At 38.8% G+C, this 25,713-nt stretch overlaps 1 protein-coding gene across 1 annotated transcript in view; it reads right to left on the bottom strand.

Moving 5' to 3' along the window:
* ALK (ALK receptor tyrosine kinase) overlaps positions 1-25,713 on the bottom strand; it is a 312,464-nt gene that overhangs the window by 191,653 nt on the left and 95,098 nt on the right. The window contains exon 4 of the mRNA XM_069008374.1: positions 25,501-25,665. Coding sequence (XP_068864475.1) covers positions 25,501-25,665 — 165 coding nt within the window. The remainder of the gene's footprint in view (positions 1-25,500; positions 25,666-25,713) is intronic.

Below are 25,713 nucleotides of genomic sequence, written 5' to 3'. Positions count from 1 at the left end.
AATTGAAACAATGAAAAACTTTTACAAAGTTTAGTGTGCCTTACACACTGCCACTCAACACAGCAAGCAAAGTAAATGGTAGCCATCTCTCATCAAGGTGTATTTTTAATAAATAGCTTACTGGAATCAATACAAAGATTGCTAGGTCAATTTCTATCCACTATGTACACAGGAGGTCAGATGATCTAATGGTCTCCTTTGGCCTTAAAATCTATTAACTAATTTTTTTTCCACAGATGACCAAACACGACTCAAGAACAAGTCTTCACAGCCTACCACCCTGCACAGGGAAAGGGAAGGGGAAGCCACCCGAGCAGGGAAATGCAGCCCTGCTGCTGCACATGATGGGATTAATTTAATTTTATCCTATCCACCATCTTTAACTACTTGTAACATTTTTAAGAACCTCATGCATTAAATCAAATGTCAAGACAATCATGTCACTCAAAAGCTTTTCCCAAGCTTCAAACAACTGCCTCCAAATGCAGTCTCTCTGGAGGCTGACTTGAACATACTACAAGTGCTTCTCCCAGAATGAGTAAGGCTCCTACTACAGCTCTCAGGCTTTATGGACCTCCCAGCCTAAGGAGACAGGGCACTGGGAGACTACAAAGGCAAGTGATTGTTAAACCTGTATTGTGGGAAAGGAAATAAAAACTAACAAACAAAACCCGAACAAACAAAACCAACAAAACAACACACCCACCACCACCAAAGAAACCCAACAAATAGCATTTTCTTAATGAGGAGGACATTCTTCAAAGTTCAGCTTCTTCAAAGGAACGTTGAAGAATGTCCTCCTCATTAAGAAAACCCTAACAATCATCCCAAAAGATTTTAAACCACAGTGTCGGTTTGATTTCTTTATATGATCATATCTGTAGCAGCACAGTAGCAGCAGGGAGAGAAGTCTCACAGCTCAGTCTTATTTAAAACTCTGTGCAGTCCCACCAACCCTGTGAAGCCTGGCTGGGTGCTGACTGGCAACAGAGAGCTTGCCAGAGAATTCCCACTTCTGGTAAAAGAATACTCTGAAGCAATACTGCCCAGATTTATAAGAATGCAAGTCAGTACAAGTGTGCTACTTCCAGACTGAAAAGAAACCATCAGAAAATATGGCAAAAATTAAGGAACAATACAATTATTTCCTGAAAAAATATTAATATTACATGAGCTCTCTGCTTCTTAAAGCAATGCTGATGAAAAGATTTTTGCTGTTTTTCCAAGTTTAGTCTTGTAATATCCCTACTAGGTCAGCACATACATTCGTAATTTGAGGACAGTGAGCTGAAATACAGAGTACAAATATGACACTGTGATTTGCTAGGCAGGACTACAGATAGAAGTGGGATTGTATCCTTCTGAATTATTAATAAAAACATGTACAATCATTCCCTTTAATAGCACTCCCTCAGTACAGTAAAGTATACAGAATCCTTTAAGAAAAGGCCACTTCTCTTTTGTAAAAAAGATATATTTTTAAAGTATTTTAATGTCATTCCTCTCAGAAACTATCCAGTTATCTAAACTATCAAAGACTATTGTAAATTTTTATTAAGCTGCAAATAAGTTCTACTCAAGAAGTAATTGCTATTATGAGCATAAAAAAAAGGAACAATGATGAATGCATTACAGAAGAAAGAGAACCAGTAGCAGAGACTGAGCAGGAGACTGCTTGGAAGTGCCCACGATGCCCCAGGGCAGACCGAAGTAGGACAGATCCACATTCCTTCAATGAAACTATTCAAGCCAACTGAAACATGCAATCTTTTGGAAAGCAGGATGCTTGCCATGCTTAAATGTTTCACTGAGAAGGCCTCTCTACAAGGGAAGGGATTGCTAGAAAAAAAAAAAGAAAAGGGAGAAATGTTTTTTTCCCCCCCTCTGCTTTTGGGATAGTTTAATCACACACATCTCTTTAGTGAAGAAAGACTACAAGTCAATCCAAGCCCTGTGAAAGGTACCAGTGAATGACATTTCTACCAGTGACTGCTGTGAAACCCATGCTGAGGAAAGGGTTTTTCTGTGAAACCCTGAGGGATATTTCTGCAAGGAAAATACAGGAATGCTTTGTGGAATTAAACAAACAAACAAAACCCTAACAATTTGGTCTGCAGGATGTAGATTGCACTGCCTAAACAAGTTTCATCTCCATCAAAAATAAATCAATGTGACTGACAACTCCTCTTGAATGTCCAATAAAGAATTTAAGTTTCTCCCATTTTATATTGATTTAATACAAAATAATTTAGAAACCTTCTCTTGCTGTAGCATTGAAGTTTATACCTCATACACAGAAGTTACATGATGTTTTTTTTAGGAGATACCTGAAGACATGAAAGGCAAGAACAATCACAAGCAGAGGTTTTAAACATTTCTGTTCTAGAGTATAGACCCTAAGCCTTTTCAATCATTCATGCCAATTGTTTTTTATACTGATTTCTTGAAAAGACAATGCTTCAAAACCAGCCATTTTTACTTCAGATTTTAGAATCTAAGGTTCTCTGGGTCTCTTCACCCTAACTCCAAGCCCTGGCATACTGTTTTACTGAAAAAACAACATACTTCCTAAGATATTTTAAGTACAGAAGTACAGAAGTGCTACAGAAGTAGTCCAAGGTTGTGTGCATCTTTGTATGTATCCTAAAGCTCACCACTGAAGGTTTCCAGGAGAGAGCTGTGATAAGAGTTCCTTTGCAGTCACTACCTTCATTTTATACCTCTAAAGGGAGAGGGCTTGCCCCATTTTCCATTTGCACTGCCCTGACCTTTGCAAATCCACAGCTCTTATGCTAAAGGCCATTTCCCCTGCCATGAATCTCCGTGTCACCACAGCTGCTCAGCCCCTGCCAATGTTGCTCCCTGCCGTGGCAGCAGATACAACAGCCCACAGGTTGTGCATCCAACCAACCTCCCTCTCCTCTGGCTCTCCAGGCTTCCTCCTTTCCTTGAGCAGCTCCAGAGAAACACAGTTTGGTCTCACATTAGGGTGAGGAAATCTGTTGCCACCTTCTCTGTTTTTTATCATTTACAAAACTTATTATTTCAACACAAATCCACACGCATTTATGTTTTTAAACTAAATTTCAAGGAAAGAGAGAATACATTTTCCAGTCAATTGACTACTATACCAACAGCACAGTCTCTTTGCAGATAAAACTTTGCTCTTGTAGAATTTGGCTTTGTATCAACTTAGACTGTAAATTGCAAACTAATGAATTTTTATTGGCAGAGGAAAACATTTCTGCTTTTACAAACCACAGCATTTACTAGTAAACAAGATTACTAGGAACAATTCCCAGTTTCCCCAGCAACTTAGTTACTTGTCTCTTACAAGGCTCATTGCTGATTCATTCCTCTCTGTGGTCCCACTGTAATGAGTCTACTCCTAACCACCAAATAAAATTATACCAACTGAATGCCAAGTTTTGTGAGTCCTGACATTCTGAAAAGAATATATCCAAGTGCTGGGCACAGGAGCTGGTTTCACCTTGATGCCACCAGAGCTCTAGGTTTCAGCTTTAGAAGCATCTCTCAATCTTTGCATGTATTTTTAATCAGTAAGATGAAAATAAGATAATCAGACCAAAATAATTACTTATCTTGTCAGCCCTCCTTCCATCTCCCCATTTTGTAAGGCCATGGAGAAACCCTGAAGTCATGAAGCCAGAGTTACTGCACCAGTGGGAGTCTGTCTACAGCTATGTAGCAGAAGCTTTGCCATATAGTTCCTTGTCCCTCCCCTCTCATCAGTGCCTTCCAGCTGCATTTTGTTCAGGATAATGGGAAGACACTTGTTTAACTTTCTAGGAGCTCAGCTCCCCAAGGCCATTTTGTAACTTGAAAACTCCTTACACTTGCCTCTGATCTTTACCAATTACAAACAAGTTTTGTGTAGCAGTTAGAAACATACAGTCAATTATAAAATGATGTACCTGTTGCATAATCAGTGTGACCTGCTAAACCCACATTGTTGATAAAACACAATTAATGGTCTTTAGCTGTATTTTTTGAAATCTAATGAATAAAGATGACCTAAGAGTAAAATGGTATTTTACCTGAGAAGTGAATTAAGCCACATTACTCCAGTAACAAGCTTCTCAAGAGCCACAGTTTTGAAGTATATTCATACACATTAAACTATTACAATAACACATTTTAGGAGACTTGAGAAGTCTCATTCAAAAAGGAAACACAAATCACTTTGCAAACTATGAAAGAAGACCATTAAATCAGTGAAATTACTTGTCCAGATTAAAAAACCCCATTTGTATAAAACATTCTAATTATAGTCCAGCAAAGTTTAAAGAAAACCCATAAATAAGTAATACACATCTGCTAGAGACAGATTTTTTTTTTTTTTGCAGGCTGTTAAGTACATAACAGTGCCCAGGTATCTCAATCCCATGGAGATAAAGGAGAGTTACGTTCTGAAAGCTTCTGAAAAAATAATTCAATACATCTAGTATTCCTTTTTGTTTGTTTTTAAACCAAGAAGATAATTTCCTGTATGTTAAATAGATCAGTACTAACACTAGGATGAAGTGAAGTGTAGCCATTTAAATGTATCTGTTTGAAAACTGATGAAGGGAAAACCTTTAACAGAACACACTCTTAGCTTCTGGTACTCATTGCAATAAAGTATTGAAAGCAGTTATAGCCAGCATTCAAAAAAAAGAAAAAAGAAAAAGAAAATTAAAAAAGGAAAGACCCATCTTTTTATAGAGATAAAACACGGGTGTGGCTGGAAGTTGGCTTAGGTGCTTAATCTATACCTACTCATTAGAGTACTCCTTGCACCAGTCCCTCAAAGGGTATGATACATTACCAGTGTCTGCAACAATGTCTAAGACATGCTGAAATTCTAGTTTCATGGCATGGGAGCATTCACCTTCAGTCACAAACAAAATTAGAAATGTTATCATTGTCACTCCCAAATTAGGTCCTCCCCAGGGGTAAGTTCACTGGAGGTCATCATTAGCTGCAGCCTCTTAAAAATTAGCACCTGCAGGGGATTCTGGTTTCATTCCTAACAATTTGCAGGGGCAAACAAGTCATTTTACAAAGCTTCTCTAAATCCTTAAAACAATGAAAACATAAAAACAAGTTTAGATTTTTTTATGCTTTGATGAAATTCAGTAAGATAAGAGAAATTTCCTAGAACTTAAGAAGTGCTCATTTCTTCACCAAATTTTCATACACTTCTAGAGAAAAGCATGAATTCCTATCCAACAACTAATATATTTCACATTTGCATGTTCCTGTCTCAAGTTAAACATGGGAAAGGAAAATGAAATTGAGCAGGAGCATGTTATCACATTTCAGGACTTGCAGCCAGATTTGACAGTGCAAGCTGCATGATAAGTATTCTTTTTAGAAGTCCAGCTCAGTTTTGATGTCACATATAATGTGGTTGGTTGACATGAACAAACACCAAACCTGTTAAGGGAAGTTACGGCTATTTTCTCTTGGTTAAAGGAAAGTTGAGCTTGCCAGTATATCTGCTGTAACAGAGAAATTCTCTTTAGCTTTGTGATTTCCATTAATCTCATTAAGGTGATGCATGACATAGTAAGATTTGCCTTAGAGAGATCCCATGCAAGTTTCTGTGCCTTTAACACCATTAAAACCAGTGAAGTAGAAGCTTCTACACATGAGAACTCACAAACTACTTGCTCTAAGGACAAATATTGCTCAAAACACACCAGAGGAAGACACATTCCTCTTCTACAGAATACAGTAGCATGTTTAATCATGAGGAGCTCCTTCAGAATCTAAGCACAAAATTAAAAAAAAACCAAACCAACAACAATAACAATGAAAGAAAACTATTCAGATCTGATTTAGCTGAAAATCTCTATGACATAGAAGGTATAATGGAGTAATTGCATGAGGTCTGTGGGTGCCAGGTTCCTATGTTTATCAACCCATTTTCAGGCACTAATTTACCAAATGATGATTCCTGGGTTTATGAACTATATTAGCAGGAACAGAACCCTTGTTTTTACTTGTTCTTGTCTTCAAAAGGTCTCTTTCAGAAGTTTCTTTCAAAGAAAATATCTTTTTCCATATACAAAATGAACTTTTATCAGACCAAAGGCTGTTTAGACAAGTTCATTTATAGTTTTCAGTTGTCTTGACACAACTTTCAACAAGAATTTAAAAAATTCCAGGTTTGTTTCATATAAATCAGTTCCCCTAATTTAATTATGTTCACAATGTTATGGATAACTTGTAATTGTAAGATTTGCTCACTCAGGATAATTACTTCTGTCAATATTTTGAATTTTTTAAAGGAGAGAAATACATTTGCTAGAGTATTTCAATTTTTCTCAGCTGACATCTTCACAGGGATTAAATTTTTAAAGTGGATAGACCTCAATAAAAGCTAATGCATTCCAAAGAGAATTTGGATGAGTTTCTGCTCAAGCAGACCTTCAGAGAAAAACCAGCTCAAGTAAAATGCTGTAACCCTGAATAGTTTTTTCTGCCTGCCTGACTTGTAGCTCATGCCAGGCTGACATGGATGAACTGTGTGGTTTTCTGTCCTGTTTACTGCATGTTCATACATCACTTAACACTGCGAAGAGTAAATGTTTATTGCTTTGGACTGTAGGATGAATGAACAATAAAAACTTCATCTTCAGTTATCACTTGAAAGTGACACTCAAATGTTCAGAGCTGAAAGCACAGAACTCCACATTTGACACTCAGCTGTGAACACTCAGAGTGGGCTGGCATGGGCTGCACAGGTTTTTACTGTGATGAAAGTATCACAGAAAAAAATGTTGTTAAGGTGCTTTACCCAGTTAAAATTCAAATCATAGAACAGCCCAGAGTGGGAGAGGCCTCAGAAGATCATCTGGTCCAGCCTTTCATGGAAACAGGAGCCTTGAGGAGATTATCTAACCCCCTGTCCAGTCTCACCTTGAAAACCCCCAGCAGTGGGGAAGTTCTGCCAGTGAATGACTGTTACCATAAAAAATCATTTTGCTTGCATCTTGATGAAACTTCTCCCAGTGCAACTTGTATCTGCTGCCCCCTTTTTAGTGGCTCCTTGTGAAGGGAATGTGTTCTCTTTGTAGCTGCCCTGCAAGTACTAGAATACTGCAGTGAGGTTCCCCCTGAAACTTCTCCTGGGAGAAAAGGCCTAACTCCTTCAGTCTCCCCTCATAGTGTAGGTTCTCCAGTCCTTTGATCATCAATATTATGCTCTTTGTAAAGAAATTAGGTCTACATTTTTGCACATGAGTATGCATTTCTAATTTCAGGGGAGGTCAGAGAAGTTCTTGTGTCTGAGAAGAGCACCATTAAAACCATATTACAGCATTGAGAACTCGATTCTGTTCTTTCTTTGACTTTGTTCACTACTCAGCAAAATGCTTTCTTGTTAATTATCGACTTCATCATCGAGGGACAGTTTAATCACAAGACTGTCTGCAGTTCAGGCTATCACAGCAGTACTAGCAGGGAATTTTGCACTGCACATAATTGGCCAGGTAATTAGAATACAAAATCCTTAATTGCTCAGTTACCAAACGTAAACGGTGCAGCATGCAGTGCTTGACTGCCAGAGGACTTGGGGGAACCAAGGCAGCTGCCAAGTGCCAGCTTTTCCTTCTTCACAGCAGAGCACAGCAAACAGCACGGGTGGCTTACTGAGCCCCTGTTCTCCTGAGGGGTGCAGGAAGCCCTTTCACTCTGAGGTGTAAAAAGAAATTCAGCACAGAGTCTGTATTTCAGGGCATCCAAATCTACTTGAAAAGAAAACCATAAACCCAGGACTTTTGAAAGGCAGAGGAAACCCAGCATCCTGTCAACAGTGGCGAGTCAGAGCCCACGTACTGGTAGGAAACAGCACCACTGCCCAAACTGGCAGCTTTCTGGTGTGGCACAGGCTGCTGTTGCAGGCTGGGAACTTAGTACAGGATCTGTATGGTCTGAACAACAGAGGTTTTCAGCACATCACAGTATAACTGGACAGGTGCAGTGCCCCCTGCCCTAATATCTGCATTATGGATAATTCAGAAGTTACCACTGTTGGTACATTACACCAAGGAGTACACATAGCAAGAACACCAGTTCTTTCATCTGTTGATGGACAACATGAAGTGCTACATCAAAACTATGTAGATTATCAGCTCCCTTCACTGGAAGGCTAATTCACAGCTCTAATACTTCATTATCTTTGTCTTATTTCCATGCTAAAAGCATTTGTGGCCTGTATTTATTTGTTCACATGTTCCTTGGTCAGCACTTCCTTCTCCTTCAGCTAGACCTCCAATACTCGCCTTTCTTTCTTCAAATATATTTATAAACATCAGCGTCTACTTCTCATGTCAGTAGGCTAAAAAGGGCTATTTTGTAATCTCACCTGGCAAGATCCATTCTAGGAGCCCTTTTCAACAGCTGTTCCCATTTTAGATTTTCTTTTTCTCAGACAGAGCAAGGAAAACTAGTATGCAGCACTCTGCATTAGGCTCTGTTACTGTTTTATGCAATGGCAATAGAACATTTTTCTCTCTTCCAGAAAAATCTTCACCAGTTATGTAGCTGACTGCTGTGGCAATTAACAGACACTCTCAACTCTCTCTTACAGCTTCCACTTACAGCCAATAATCCCTCCTTGGAACACAAATTCTTACTGTGCTCCACATACAAGATTTTTCATTTTCCGCTACAGTTATTGCCTCCAGGATTCCAGTCCTAAAGGCATCACATTCTTCCTTACTTTATTCCACTATTATATTAGCAATGCCTTTCAAACCTATGTGGTCACATTTATTCCACTGCTTCTGTGTTTCCTTCACTGTCTAGAGGCAATGATTCATAAATCTTGCATCAGTAGGTCCAACAATCCTATGCCTTTCTCGCTGCTCCTCCTTCAGGAGTTTCTCTCTTCAGCTTGTGAGAAATCCACAGTTGCTCACGCAGGCTTTCCAAAGGCAACTACAATTTGTTTGTATAGGAACAAAATAAGACATCTCCAGCCATAGAATAGAACTGATAAAAATGATTTGGTTTTTAAAAGAAGGAAGCTAATTCAGGGCATTTGCTACTTGTCCATGTTCCTAAATTAAACCTTTCTTAAAGGAACAAAAGTAACAGTGTGAAATTCTTTAGCAGACAAGCACTTCAAGAAAGCTGCTTTCTGGGTGAGAACAAAGGGAAGTTTTGCAAGAAGCAGCTAATTCAATTGCTTGTTGCCTTAGTGCCCTGGTTACGTTAAAGCTGCACAACATGATTCTCATTGGAAGGAGAAATCATGAGCAAAACAATCATTAGACAAACTCAATAATATTTCTATTATTCAGATATAATCAGAACCCACTTGTTCTTATAATTGTAAAGTGTTTGAAAAGCGCAGTGTTTATAGCAGGGGGCTTAGGACCCCCTTCTTCTATTGCAAGGCAGAAAAGATAAAATCCTGGGCTCTCCATTTCTTTGTAGATTCGATTCAACATAACACACTTTGCTACAGTTAAGGAACACCAGCAGTAAATGCATGTTTGTATCATTATTTAACTAAGTACAGTTCAAGAATGTTCTCATTAACCTGCAAGAGTTATGAAAAGACACCTCTGTATTTTAAGATTCCTAAGACCCTTAGCTACAGTCTTTGTACCTAATGAAAAAAAAAAAAAAAAGATGATGATAATTTGAGACTCCAGGTTAAAAAAATTCCATTCTCACTGGAATCTAATGGACTCTGGAAATCCCTGATGATAATCACAACCTTACAAAACTCAATATTTCTTCCAATTCTTTTTCTGCTTTCAGAAATAAACCACATGCTATCCCCCCAGTCTAAATACCTGTCCATCCTTCTCTCAAGGACAAATGACTAAGACACTCTTCCTGTGTTTGAAGTACTTGGCCTATCTAAAAAACCCCTGTGATGTACCTATTTCACTGGATATTTTGTATTTTGCAAAGTTACCATCTCTTCTTTTTTTGGCTATAGCTATGCAGTCATACCAGCAGGATACACAAACATAATTTATAATTAATCCCCAGCCCTCCAGTCTTTACTGACTCTGGCATGTTCTATTAAACTTTGTGTCTCATTGTAATATGATTTCAATTCAGTGACTAAATGTATTTATTTTGAATTAAGATTCACAACTAGCCAAGGCAAATGCTAGTAAAGCCATGGCCTGTATCATGATCTTGAGTCAAGAGAATGGGAAATAAGAAATAAAAGTTTAATCAAAAAATGAGCTAGGATTTAACTCTTTTCTGAAATCATTGCAGCAAGACCACTCTTAATGCATTTAGCAACAATTAATTCTCAAAGCCAAAACAGCTGCACATTGCTGATGCTCTCCAGATGCAAGGTAAGGAATTAAATCATGGGATAATTCAATTGGAAAATTGCTTGTAATTATGGAGAATGCAGCGTCTGCTTGACTCCTCATGGTGATTGGTAGTTGCTTTAAGAATAGTGAGGTAGTCTGTGCTATGCATGGTGAATACAAATAAGTAGCTGTGTTATGAGAAATCTCATTTAGTTTCACAAAGATATGGTTTTAACATGATTAAAACTGTATTTGCCGGCATTAATGATAATCCATTTTCACTGTCCCATTACTGCCAACAGCCCACAGTCACTTGCACACAGAACAGCAATATTCACTGATAGCACATTCCCTCTGAAGGAACTCAGAGCACTTTGCAAACATGCAGAACATGGTCCTACTCTAAACAAGACCCGAATAGGTTGGTGGGCCTCACCTCATTTAAAATACGTGCATGCAACCAGCCTTGTTCTAACAGGTCATTTAAATCTCCAATGCCACAAGGCTGACAACTGCTGGAAATAAAGAATGGGGCACCTTCACCTCAAATATTAAAATTCACAATAGCAACAGAGGAGAAGGCTGCCATAAGGTCTAGTCAGAGACCCTCTAGTATTGGCAGCATGGAAAAATCCAAAATAAACTGGTCGTCTGGACCGACAGCTACCAGAGGAGAAAAAGAGCCATCTTGTAATCTCTAAACTGAGCACATGTATTCTGAAAATAACAGGATGATGCAGGGTTTTGCTGTCTTTTCTAGAATAACATTACCAGAACTGATCCTAATTAGCATTACAACATGTGTCAGAGTCTGCTCACTATTTTAAAGTTGGCAAACTGAAAGGTGCAATGGCTGCTGTATGAGAGCACATTCCGACAGTCAGTGATTGAATGGGAAAAGCACCTAGAAATACTAATTTTCTGTTTCATGGTTTAACCATTAAAACACACAGTTCTCAGTGTACAAAACTCCAGTTATGGTAGCAGTGGTTACTGTGACATTATATTATCTTTGTGTTAGCTACTGAAACGTTTGCCTGATTTTTTTTCCTTTTTTACTTTAAAAAGCTTTAAAAGAAAAACCATTAGGGAAAAAGAGATCAATTATTTACAAGTTGTTTCACAAATCAATCATCTAGTATCAAAGCTAAAGTTGTTATTTTTAGATGCATTAACTACACAATAATTAAAATTGATTACAAAGTCACAACCCCTCATTAAGTTGCTGTCAATTGAGAGAAAAATTCCTCAAAAGCAATTTTTTTTCTTTAAAGTGATTGTAAAAAGATTCCCATCAATTAAAGAGACATCTGGTAATATGGAAAAGGTGATAAATTATCTCCTTTTCTCAGTGCTAGTACTTTGTAGACCAAAGGTAGTGCAGAAGAGAAATCCTTATGGTCTTATCTTGTTCTGAAAAGGAGAACAAACAGCCTTGTGTGGAGCCACATGGACCAAATTATGCAAAGACAAGCCTTGCATTTCAATCTAACCAACTTTTTAAGCACATTCTGTAAGTATTTGAGCAGTCCTAAGAAACAGAGAAGTTCTTTGCATGTTTTATTGTCAGAGAGCAGATACCGGTCTTTAACTTGCCCAGCCTTAACCCTACAGCAGTTTTTCCAGTCACCAGATATGCTACTGTTTCTACAAGACACATCCCCTTTGCTATTCTCCTAGTTTTCCTCTCCCTGAGGTACACACCATTGGCTTATGATTTAATTCTGAAGAGAAATAAAATTGTGAGTCCTACCTCCCTTTAATGAAGTTTTCCAAATGGCAAAAGAGTTCATAAAATACCTTTCTTCCCTCGCAAACCTGTTTCACAAGCTTGACGTACAGGTTGCTGTTGACCTAAGTTGCTGGTCTAATACCAACTCTGCAAGGGATCAAAGATGATCACCTGGATCTCTCTCAGAAATGCTCTGTGCAGAGACAAATGTCACTCTGGCCTTTCCTCTGTCTCCTATCCCATGCAGTGAGTGCAGAACATCCACAGTTAACAAACACTAATTTCCCTCAAGCACACAAAGTATGCAGAGGTAGGAAAAAGTGGCACAACATTAACTCCTGACACTGATACCCCAACGGGCATCTCTAAGATAAGAAAGGCATTTAACCCCATGTTTAAAATAAACCAACCAACCAAAAATAAACAACAACAACAAAAAAAAAACACAAAAGCAGAGCAAACCAAACTAACAAAAAACCAAAACAACAACAAAAAAAAACACACCGAAACCCCAGATAAAAAAAACCCAAGCTCAAAAAATGTCCCACAAAAAAACCAAAAACAAAACAAATATGGCAACAAAACCCAACAGAAAATAAAAAACCAAGCTGAAACAGCTGCTGCTATGCTTACTCTCATACCTGCAGCAAGGCTTCCAGTGACACAATGCACATTTGTATCACCTTGTGACAGTATCAGGCTTTAAAAACCATCCCAGGCTCTAAAAACCATCCCAGACATTAGCCCAATGATAAGAAACTGGGAGCCTGTTCAGCAATTTCACAAACAGGCTTATCAAAAACCTGGGCTAGCAAAATGCCACTTATTGCAGTCTGGACCCCTTCATCCAGCAATCCCAAAGACACTTTCAAAGGACAATACCTGATAATAATCAGAAGAGGGGAACAGAGCAGGAAGGTGCATTTTCGAGATTAAAAAAAAAAAAAAAACCAAACCAGAAAAAAAATCCCCCAGCAAAACACAACCCACACACAAATAAACAAGGCTTTGATTACATTAAGGAGTGGAAGAGGCTAATTTGCAGTTCACTCATGTTTCTTCAGTTTGTACTACCAATAGTTTAAGCAGCAAGCAATTGTTCCATAACTCAGTTTCATTTTTAAAAAGTTCAGCTTGCTGATAAAAGTGGTATACTAAGTAACCAAGCAAGTAACCCAAATTCATTAACTTCTGTAAGTTCTTTGGGTCATTCCCGATGCAATGCCCATTACCAGCTTTGCACCCAGGGTCAGTTTTGGTGCCCCACCCCTGAGAAGAGTTAATGGATATAATATTGACTGAGGCACAGAGCAATCAATTTGTAGCTGTAATGAAGTACATTTCACCTGCCCACCGACAAAGCACTTTGAAAGGCTTCATTTCATTCAGATAAAATAAACTCAAAACACAGTAGAGAGTGGTTAAAGGCATTGCCTTCAATGTTTCTCTTTTACGTGCAGCCAATTCCTACCTCTTAATTCAAGGATATGCCAGCCAAACTCCTCCATGCAAAAAAGCTCTTCCCACAAGTTAAGTAGTGCTTTACACCCAGGTGAGATCCCTCAGCTGGTTGGAACCCAGTTATTTCAATTACACTTTGTCACTCACTCTGTAATGACAGTACAGGTCAACAACCACTCGAGCACTGACCCTACTCCAGCACATTCTTACAGCTGCCCTTACCTGTCCAGACAGACACTTTCCCTGTAAGTCAGTGACAAGAAATGGAAGCTCTCAGCTCCAAACAGCACTCATCTACTACACAATCATTCATTTAAGCACGTAAGCAAATGCACAACACCAGTATTATTGGAAGCATATTAGCTCTTACAGGATTTTGCAAGGGTATTTCTCCTCATTGCAAGGAAAACCTGAACACCAATTCCCAGCATTTCATCTGCAGTGAAACAGCCCTTAGTGTTGTCACCAAGCCATGGCAAAAGCCCACTGTACAACATAACAGGAGGTTCTGTTAATGGAAGCCAACAGTCAGCTTCTAAACAGCCAGCATTTTAACTTTTAGGTTTTGAGTATTTTTTAATTTTAAGGCAATTGGGAATAATACTGCTCCATCCAAACACCCCAAATATTCCAGAAGTCTCCATATTCAGTTCAGCCTTGCATATAACAAAAATCACTTCTTGAACAGAACATACCTGCCATTAACCACCCATTTTGCAAGGTGACCACAGAGAGTTGCTTGCAGCAAGTCAAGCACCAACCTTGAAAAGGCCTGGAGTACATTTTAATCATCCCTTGCTTCAAAGCCATTGCAATTATCACTGGATTTTTTGCAGTGTAACTGGGATCCAGATTTTCAGTTCTCTAATTAGGTGATCAAATCCTTCAAAGATAAAACTCTTCTACACCTTATTCACCTTTCTCCACTGATGGATAAGACAACCAGCTAGATACACTACCCTGGTAGTCATACTTAAAAAAATGCCTTAAAAAAAAAATTGCCATTGAAAATGTTAATTGTTGCTGTTCACTCAGCTGTTGCTGCAAATGGCCTGGTATCTTTACTAAGTAGTTGCTTTTAGAACCCATTCTTGCTTAACAGATACCCCTTTGCCTTGGTTAGTCATTGACAAGGTCATTGCTCCAGGTGCAAGCCACAGTTTCTGAACTAAGTTATACAATGTTTTGTAATACCTTCTCATATTCTTGTTTTTTACCCTTAGTTAACAATAAAACAAAGATCAACTATCCAAGCAATTAGTTCCTCAGAAATCTTGATTTGTTAATAGCACTGTAATACTGAATATATCGCCCTTAGACAGCTGGAGGGGTAAACCTACAGAAATAAAATATCTTTCCCTACTGTGCAACTGGGCACTGAGGCCACCAGAATGATCTTTTCTCCCAGTCTAAGAAAGCTCAGTATGTAAAATCCCAAGCTGTGTGTCACAGCAAACTTTCACCTCGAAGTGACCTTGTTGACATGTAGGGTCAACTCAGGCAGGCAGGGCTTGCTCTATCCATAAGGTGTAGTCTGAAAAGCTGTCATTTTTTAGAGCAGTCAAATATAAAACATCCTCTGTCTCCTCCTCAAATACTTTCACACCTTCAGGAAAAACACAGAGAGTGGAATTAAACCTGCATCATAATGTTGTTTTAACATGGGCTTTATGTTTCTTCCATGCTCTGAATAAACACCTTGAAAACAGAACATCCTTGAACCTTCTGCTCAAAATCAATACTGGAGCTCTGCAGCTTGGGTTTTTCTCTGATAAACAAATCTACTGTGACAGGTGAGAAGGAGTTGTGATCTAACCTTTATTATGCTGTTTATATGCCTTGCAAAGTTCTAAATGACTGCCAAAGATGCCTATATGTGGTACACAGTAAAATGCTTCTTTTCAGTGCCTGACCTTTCCACTTCCCCTCTGGAAGCAGAGGAAAACAGCAACATGTCCCCCACTAACAGCAGCACACAAGGTGAATTATTGTAGTTCAGTCCTTCATCAGGCTTATCCTTTTAACACAGGCAATGGCAAGTAACAAATCTTCTGCTTCTGCTGTTTGAACATCTTTTCAAATGTGGAGAAATCTACTCATCACCTTTTTTACTCATGTTTACACCAGATAATTCAGAAAGACAGCCTCTCCCAGAAGAGTGGTTAGATCTGCTCACAGACATAGAATAGAAAGAAGAAAAAATGTAGAACAATGGCTAAAAGCCCACTATTACATTTCTTGAATTCTTAAGGAAACGCCATTTAGAAGTAAGGGGTCCTTGCTTGTCTCACCTCTGTTGTGACACTGGAGCATTCAGCTAACAAAGCTGACTTTTATGTGACTTTCCAGTTGAGGAACCATTAATGTAAATTATAAATTATTTTTTTAAAACATAGTATTTTCATTTTAACAAAAGATAGTCTTTTCTATTTAAATTTTATAAAATCCTGTTTAGTTGGGGATGGTGAAAGATGAAGGCCAAGCATTTCTAAATTGCTTGCATTTGATAGATGAGAAAGCCTGAGCTGTTGAGACTGAAGGGACTCACGGGGACTTGGAGAAAGCGATTTCCTTACCACGAGTTGGACACACAGTGTAATTTATTGCACAGAAAGGAAGTGCTGCTCAACACAGGAGCAGGGTCTAGGACTGGAGATCCCAAATCAACAAGGAGATACTGTAGTGTGCTCCCCAGCAGAGTTACAACATAACATGGAGGGCTATGTTCTATTGCTCCCCTCAGTGCACAGCATCTGGCACAGCCTGTCTGAAGAGTGAGAGAACATCTGGGGAAGTCCAGCCATCAGTTTTCTTCCCTCTCCTGCTCTCCCAGTATGGCCATTCTCATCTTCATGCATTACACCATCTGTTTAATCACTGTGCTCTCAAAACAAGCAAACAAAGAAAACAGATGAAACTTCAGGGATAGCTTCTAGCTCATAATTGAAAGGATGATTATTCATTAGAATCTAGGCAAGTTGCTTGGGGCCACCAAAACGGGCATTGCATGGTATTATGAAATTTATTTTTTAAAGACAGAAAACAGAATTCTCATTCAGTATCCTGTCTTTAACTCTGCAACCTTCTTTGGTTAGTTTGAGTGGGATAAAATAAGCATGCCGAGTTTAAGCTTCTATAAGAGAAAACAACTAAGCTCAGAGGTCCTACCCCCTTTAAGATAAAGGTAAAACTACTTTGGTGAGCTTTAACATTAACAATTTCTGTCAGATTTAACCTCTGAAGGCACGGCTAGGGGAATACTTCTTGCAACACCTCTGAATAAGTACATATAATTATGTCTTCCCAAAAACAAGATATTACAAAAGCATTGGTACCAACATATCCTTTATATACCTACATCTAAACAACTGAAATGTCATCAGAAAACCAATTACAGAAATGCTAAAAATCAGTCTTCTCTTTACCCAAATTTACCTGACAAAATGGTTAAACTGTACTTGGGTTTAGCTACATCCACTCTAAGATCCTGACTGAATCAGTCAGGAAAATGATATTTTCTTCATCATGGTTCCAAATTAACAATTTCTTATCTCTGATTAGTTAGCTGGACTTTGTTCTTGGCAAGAGTCACAGCAGTAAAACATTTTATCTTTTAAAGTTCTGTGACTCTCTTTTAATGTATTCATCCAAGCACAGGTATGTAAGATACCTACTGTAATACAACAAACACTTTATCACTGATGTGAATAAGAGCAAAAATATTCCAGTTCTTGTCAATTTGATAATGCTTTTAACATAATCTCACAGAAGAGCTGTGTAGAAAATCCCACATGATAACATCTATTCATTAAATGTGGAGCAAGCCAGCTGCATGAAAACAACGCTGGGGACCAACAGGCCCCAACAATTGTTAGTACTGATTAAGGTGCAAGGGACACAGGTTTGGCACAGTGGGGAACACAGCTCACCTTGGGCTACTGATTTAACCACGCTGGGCTTTGGTTTCTCTCTGACAACAGGCAGAAACCCTTCTCCCAACTCTTCAAAACCATATGAAGTGCCTTGTTTAGTAGAGCATTCTCAGAGCAAGTGCTGAAGAAGCACAGGGTATTGCAGTACTTTGCAATGGATACAGTTAGACCATGCTTGGGAAGGATTGCCAAAATGCAGCCAAGGGGCTGCCAGGCTCACAGGGGCTTGCTGATACTTCTTTACCATACATTATGTTTTTGTGTACAGAGCCATACATGTGAGCTGTCACTGCATGGTAAAAAAATAAACCCACAGAAAATCGAAGCAGCAGGTAGGCTAGAAAGAGATCAAAACTACCAAATAACATACTAATCCATTGAGTATTTTTTTGCACAAATGGGAATTTTCAGTGCTTCAAAAGTTGTATTTAGAAAACCCTCTGAACACAACATGTGCATGGGCATACACGAGCATTTGGTGATAAAGGACACTGTCCCTACATTGTGGAGGGAAAAAAATTTACATATGTGTGTTAATCCAGTAGTCTTTTCCTATAAAAAGGTCAAATGCAGCCGAGAGCAGGACACACTTCCCTCCAGCTGTCCTTTTAATATGCCTCTCATCTTGCCAAGGAGAAACTGTCATTAGGAGTGAGAAAGAGACCATTTTACAACCCATTTATTCTTCATTGTCTCTGCCTTTTCTGGATATACTTGTTGGAGTACATTAGTCACAGGTATGCAGCAAGGCATTAGAGCATGCTAACATCTGATGCACACTGAAATTAATTTTTTTTCTTCAGCTTGGGGAAGAGACTGCTGGATGTTGAGTTGCATGCAAGTCTTCACTGAATTAAGGAATGAACAAACAAGATTTCTAAAAATCAACAAACCCACGTGCTTCTCCACAGTCTGCATAAATACATACCTACTCTATAAACAAACACGCTGTCCTACAGCGAGACAATAATTTGCCTCTTTAGAGCAGGCTCATTAAAAGGAAATAATTTTGCAATAACAAAGTACAAGTGTATTCCTAATGAGAAGAGCAAGCTGCAAAATGCTAGGAACACCTGGTCTATTTTTCTGTACTGACAGTGCATGAGCTGGAATCTGATCCTTATAAAAAGGCTGTATCTTTCCTTCTCCACAGCCCAGTGAACTCTAGAAGCAAGTTTGGTCTGCATTTAGTGTCTTAATGTTGCATTAATTCCTATGGGTATGTGTTGTAACACTTGATACTCTTACATTGCCAAATTGAGTATTAAAATCTAAATCTCATCTAGAACAGCCAGAACTACTCACTGTAAAAATTATTTTTAATTCTAAACCCCCTTTTTGTATACAGAGAACTTGATAGTCATCCCTACAAATCCATAAACCTCTCATTTGCAATAGGATTGATGAATAATTTTCAGTCTACGTTACTTCCAGACCTCACTTAATTCTTCTACTGTTTTGCTTGTGGTATGTAGCTGATCCTTCAACTCACACACAACAATTACTTCCACTGACTAAATCTTAAAGAGGAAAATAATAGGAAACTGAATCCCACTTGAACTAAGTGAAAGTGCAAAAGTAAAAATGTTCACAAATCTTCGTGGGATACCTGCAGCATATAAATAATAAAACTAGGGTGGTATCAGTACCTTAAAAAGATACAGCAGTATCTTTTTAAGGAGTATTCAACCATCTGGATTGAACCTTTGCAGGCCAGGATGATCACATTCTTCTCCAGCATTAAAGAGACAGACACAGTAAACATCCAGGTCTGCAAGTTTTTTGTCAAAACTTGTGATAGGCTCAAAAACATTTTTCTTCCAATCAGAAATTCTCCTGAGAAAACAATTCTTGGTTTGGTGTTTCTTTTTCCAGGCCTAAGGTGTCAAAATCTCGAACTCCATGTAATGATTTAGTAAATAAGAAATATCTATGGTATCTTGTTCAAAAGACACATAAGCTGGATCAATTCTACGAGATCAAGGCATATCCTCAAACCAGTATAAGAATTAATGTAAAGGGAAAACTTCTGTCTGTCTAGTGTGAGCCCAGCTATCCTCTTTACTCTTTATTCTTTCCCCTGATAAATAGCTATCTTTTTCTGAGAGAATTCCACCCCCCCCACCTTTTTTTTTTCTGGAATTTTAAGTGATATGAGTATTTTTTCTGCTTCAGTTTTACTTGAAAAATAACTTCTCACCTACTTATTTCTTGCAAGCCCACAATGATTTATACTCTACTGTTTTGTTAATAAAGTGATAATCTGAAAGAAAATATTATTTGTTATCGTTTATTATCCTCCTCATTCCTCTTTGTCTGAGGAATCATAAATTAAAGTCAGCAGCCATTTTATAATCCTGCAGTTCATTATCTCCCATTTGCTAATATGCTCAGTGCCTTAGCCTTGCTCCATTTCTTTAGTAACAATTACAAAAATTAAAACCACATTAACACAATATGCAGATACTTCTTGTTTTAGAACTTACATAAGAGCTTTTCAACTAATCAGTGGCTGGTTAAGGCACTGTCCTCATTAATCTCCCACTTCCCCTGCCATCCTTCATGAAAGTTTAATCTACATTTTCCATTAGGAAGTTGTCTCAACTAGTGTTCACATTTGCAGGGTGGCTTATTACTTTTTTGATTTTTATTTGGAATGGTGGTCATACCTCCACAACTTATCTCTTCATCGGAAATTTTTATCAAGCACCTGCATATTTTCCTGGTCCTGAAGTCTTGAAATCACAGAAGCAGAAATTCACTTGCTTGATCTAGAATCACAAGATTTAAAAAAAGAGCAGGCAACCCTCTTGCATAACCATAGTCAGGAATGGTCAAGACTCTAAGCCTTCCAGTCTAAAACTGCATTTACGGTTAGAAACAGATCACTCTGACATTTGATCAGACCTGGACTCAGTCTGTGTGCAGTTGTTTTGGGTCCAGCTGCTGCTGGTCCTGCCTCCTTAAATACAATGGATTAATTTGTACTAGTGGTTCTCTCTCTTTTTTGTAAGATTTGACTCTGAATGAAGCCCCAGCTGTGGTCTCAGATCAGGGACCACAATTACTGACCACAATTGTGTCCCTGAGGAGCACAGCATTGCAAGAAGCTGAGCCAGTGCTTCTCTGGAGGAAGGAAAATACAAGCACTGCAGTAAGGTAACAGGAGGGGTGAACTCTGAAAAGCCCCACTTGCTGATGGCTGTCAAATAATCCATGATGGATGTCAAACTCAGTGCTGTATCCTAGAGGCCCCCATACTAAGCAAAACCCTGGGTTTTACTCGAGAGTTGAGAGGCATACAATTTATGGCTGGTTTGACCCATTTCAGGTTTATCAGAGAGGCAAATGACTCTACCTAGAACATGACAAACACATACATCCACACAGCTGAAAGTGCAGCTTCCTTGGTCTACAAACTCCTTGCTTCTAACCACAGACTAGGTTGTCTCTTTAGGAAATAGTGCCACAGTTGCAAGATCTCCATTTCCTCATATTTCATTACAATAGACTGCAGTGCATTTGCTGGTATAATATATTATGAAGGATCATGAATAATTAAAAATTAATCACACTTGTCAAAATAAATAAATGCAGTCAGTGATGCAGAATGCTTGAATTTTTTATACCATATTTTTGCTTATTCATGAATTAAAAGAAGCCTAGTAATCCACAATGGATTGCCTACTCATTTCAGCATGTACAGGCCCAATTCAGATCCCAGCAGGGGAGGTTTTCCTGTCAATCTTTAGCACATCAGTGGAACTTTAACCTTAAATCTCTGACCCTGTAGAAAGTTACATAAACCAGACTTGGAAATGTGAGTTACCCCAGCAGATCTTAAGGGGCCTAATTGGCAGACACACCAGTGATTCTGTCCCTCACTGGTCTGCTTACAAGATGTGGGGAACAGAGGAGAGTGAAGCATTTTAGCACAAATTTTAAAAATCAAAACCTTGATAGCCTCCCCAAGCTACATTTCTATAGGCAAACAGCCCTGCAGTTCTTCCTACCAAATACTTGATATTTTTGCATGGTTTGATAGCATTCCCAAGGCTTTAACAGAAGAGCAAATAACAGTAAATGTTTAAATAGCAACTCTTCTCTGACTCTCTAAATTGGTCTAAAACTGTTAGTGCATTTCTATCCTTTTTCAAAGGGAACCTAAGCCTGGGCTGGGAGGTGAGGGAGGGACAAACCACCACACCAACCCTACCAGACCAAAGATCCATTGACTTTCAACATCTGGCTCTGAAAAGAGACAGGTGGAAAATACATTGGAAAGAATGTATGAACAGGGAGAACAAACAATTGTCCCCCAACACTCCTGACCTTCAGGAACCTGTCGCACAAGGACTTTCTGAGCCAAAAAAGGTTCTGTAGAGAATTTAGTAGCTGTAATTGTTCTTCCCTGCATATATCCTGTCAATTTGCACACCCACAGAAGGTTTCAGCACCAACAATACCCTGGGAAGAAAGTTCCAGAGTTTCACTGTTTGTTAAATACTGAAGGATCTCCTTTTGTTTTGCCTGACATCTACTAATTTTGCTTGATGCTGTCCAATACTGTGTTAGAAGAAATATCAACTATTCCCTCTGTACTCATCCTTTCCGTGCTTTACAAACCCTTGGGAGCTTATAAACCTTTATACATATTTTATAAGGATTTTATAAATTTCTGTGATTTCTATACAACCCTGAATGTATTCCTTTAGATGCCTCTTGCAGGCAGGGTAGCGCTAGTTAATTTAAGTGTTCCTAGAAGACAGCCACTACATACTTTATCATCTTTGGTTCCATTCTTTCAAAAACTTTCCCAGCTGCACTAAAAGATTTTTGATGCATGGGATCTAGAGTAGAAGACTGAGTTCTAAACACAGCTGCCCCACACATTTATACTATAGCATACTGGTCCTGTTTTCCACTTCCTTCCCAGTGAGCCCCCCACATCATATTTACTTTGTGACTGTTACTGAGGTGATGCTTTTAGAGCTCTATTCTTACCCCTAAATCAGCTTAAGTGATGGTAACCAGCTCAGAATCTGCCTGCATGTATGCCAAACTCTGATTGTCTCCTTCACCACCTCAATTCAAACAATCTGCACTAAATTTCACCTGCCACTATTCGCTGGTTAAGCATCCCTTTCCAATTCCTTGCAACTAGACCTTCAATCTTTTACCCTGAATAATTTAATATCAAACTCTGCCACCTCACCATCTATTCCTATCCAGAAGATCAATGATTTGTGTGACACTACACGCTGAACATGCCAAGTAAGTGGATTGCTCAGCTGTGACTGTAACCACATGCTGAGACACCAGAAGTTTGTTCTTACTCTAGGAGCCTTAATCCATGCTGACTTGTTCTGATTTCTTGACACTGAGCTGTATCATGCTGCTGGGACAGGGGCAAAAATACAGAAATTCTTCCAATGTCTCTCTTTGGGAGATCTCCCAATGATTTTCTACTGAACGTTTTACAGAAACTCGTGTGAAGCCTAATGAATCATAGCAGAGGCATTTGTCTCTATCAATGTCTTGCCATGACTTGATAACCAAGTGACAAGGATGAGCTAAACCATCCCAAAATCTAGTTAAGCTATCTGTTTATCTCTGTGCATTACTGTCTGCAAAGGAGATGAAACAAGATTGAGATAATTGCAAGTACAATTTGCAGGAAACAGTGGGGGTTGGAACTACTGTGCTTAATTATTTCAGATTGAAACAGACCACACAACTATCTATGCCAAACAGCTGTAATTAAAGTGATTTAAAATAGAGAGATGCTAGCTCCAAGTGTTGATTTTCAAATGAGTCTTTATACATGCAAGAGTTACAGTCATCGATGAGTTGCAGACCTACAGCTCTACTGAGAAAAAATTACCACTATGTCCAACATGCCTGGTAAACACACACAAGCAAATAAACCACACAAAATAATCCACCCTAATGTCCCACAAATCTAAATCCACTTAATCAATTTGACACTGGTTACCTGCTCCTCAGAATAGAAGCAAACAGCAGAAAACAAGTTTCAGCCTAAATTGCCGATATTCCAGGTGAGAACCCCCAAACTTTGGGTTTAGAAATGGAATTTTAACCCAATAAGCAATTGGAAATCATCAACTAATACCACCTTTGGTTTCAGGCTGCAGGGCCAGCCAACAGCCTCCCTTTCCTCTGCTTTGACAGATACATAAAACTGAGTTAGACAAAGGTACAACTTTACTGAAAAGAATCCAAAAGAATCATACATTGGTAATGTGGAGCACCATGGGGACCTGGCCAGGCTCTTTAGCTGGAACAATACATTTACTTCCTTGTGGGTTTTCCCCACTCTAGAAAAGTGACAGCTATTCTTCTCAATTCAAAACAAGGTTTTAACTCCTAAATTTCAGGGGCAGCCAGCTTGCACTAGAATTTAAGAAACAGAAGAACAAAACAGACATTCTGATTTACCTCAAACTTTCCCAGAACTGTATCTTTGTAGCAAGAAATTCAGTATGCGTGTGGATGTTCGTTGATGTGGAAATTAGAAGATATTTGCATGCAGCACAAATGTGGTCCATCTGCTTTACACACGACACAGATCACACCAAAATGACTTGGTCTGCTGATGAATCAATGGGCCTTAAAAGTTAATTTACAACGGCTATCTGGGGAAAAGTACTCTACTATTGATATGGATGAGAAAACAGAATATGAATGAAAGCAGCACAGAAAATTTCCTCAGTATTTGCCTGAACATAAGAACTGTTACAAGCAGTCATACTGCAGCTCTGCAAAGTCAAGTTCTGTCTTTAATGCTGGCTTCTAAGAAAAGGATCCTTTCACTTGCAGCCTTCTGTGTAAGAGGCTTCTTGACTCTAAACAGACTATTGAATTAAACATCCAGTGATGAATGTAGTCTGCAAGAATTCATCTGAACTTTCTTTAAACTTATGCACACTTCTGGCCCCATAACATTAATTCATGTATTTTATTAGCACCGTTTATTCAGGTACTACATGAAAAATGTCTCTGCTTGCTTGTTCAAAAACCTGGAACCCACCACTTCACAGCTGCTTTCCAATGCTCTTCAATCTGCATTTTAAAGACCTCTAACCCCTGCCACCACAGATGGAATAGAGTATCTTTGTCTGTTTAGTTTTTCCTACTATGGAAACTGTTCCATATCCCTTGTAATTTTTGTTGTCCTTCCTGACACCTCTTTGTTTTCCTGGATAAAGTTTGTAGCTTTAACTCCCCCATTTCCATTTTTGTAGGTCCATTCTGACCAACACCACCTTCTAGAGAAAGGTTCCAAGCAGGTGTCACTAAGCTGAAAGGACGTTAAGAATTTTTCTGCTTTTCCAGAATTAGAAGAGCACAAATATATCTAAAAATCTTTTCAGAACTTACAATCTTAATGAAATATGCTGCTGTTCACAGATATGGTCATAAGCAGGAAAAGTAATTCCAACAAACCAAATCTTTTTCCAAGAAAAGAAAAAAGTCTGCTGCACTCCCATCTTTTGAAACCTCCTAGCTCTCTTTAGAGACAGATTCTTTTTTCTTATATTAAGGACAAAGCCCATCTTTTGTTTTCTTACCAAACAGACAACCTAAGCCCTGGACAAAAGGATATTGCCTAAAATGGTCTGCAAACACACAAGTGGTAAACAGAACCTAGAGCAAAGATAAGGCCAGACTCTTCCAAACCCTGAATGACCTTAAACACAGGCACCATAGTACAGTTCTCATCCAAGTATCATCCATGGCATGGGCCAGCCCAAATCAGATATTACACAAGACTATATTTGATACTTTGCTTCCCAGATATACAATGAAGCTTGTCTTTAGATGAAAACAGGTATCTCCTGTGCAGAACACGCTCCCCTTTTGTTTGTCACTGTTTTTACTCATTATCTGCTGAAGCAAAGGGATGGCAGCTGTCTTTAGCACTTCAGGAAGACATGGTTGCTTGCGTGGGGTTTGGGGATTTTCCGTTAGGGTTATTTTGGGGGGTAGAAGCAAGAGTGTTTTCATTTTAAAACTAACCACAACTGATGACATTGCACAGTTGTATTCATCTTACCTTTGGGTGTGCTCTCAGAGTGATCTCTCTCTGGCCCATCCAGGAGGTCTAGATGCAAGATTTCCTCTGCACTCAGTCTGACCCAGGCGTTGTTGGGGGTTTCCTGATCTTTTGAGGTAAAGGAATATTCCAGCTCACAAGGAGATTCAAAGTTGCAGTCAAATACTGGAAAAAGAAAATGGACATGCAACACACCAGGTTAATTAAATCCCA

This window comes from Aphelocoma coerulescens, chromosome 3 (assembly GCF_041296385.1).
Source record: "Aphelocoma coerulescens isolate FSJ_1873_10779 chromosome 3, UR_Acoe_1.0, whole genome shotgun sequence".
In the NCBI taxonomy this organism is placed as follows: Eukaryota; Metazoa; Chordata; class Aves; order Passeriformes; family Corvidae; genus Aphelocoma; species Aphelocoma coerulescens.
The sequence above is the reverse complement of the archived record's forward strand: the minus strand, read 5'-3'. Positions and strand labels throughout refer to the sequence as shown.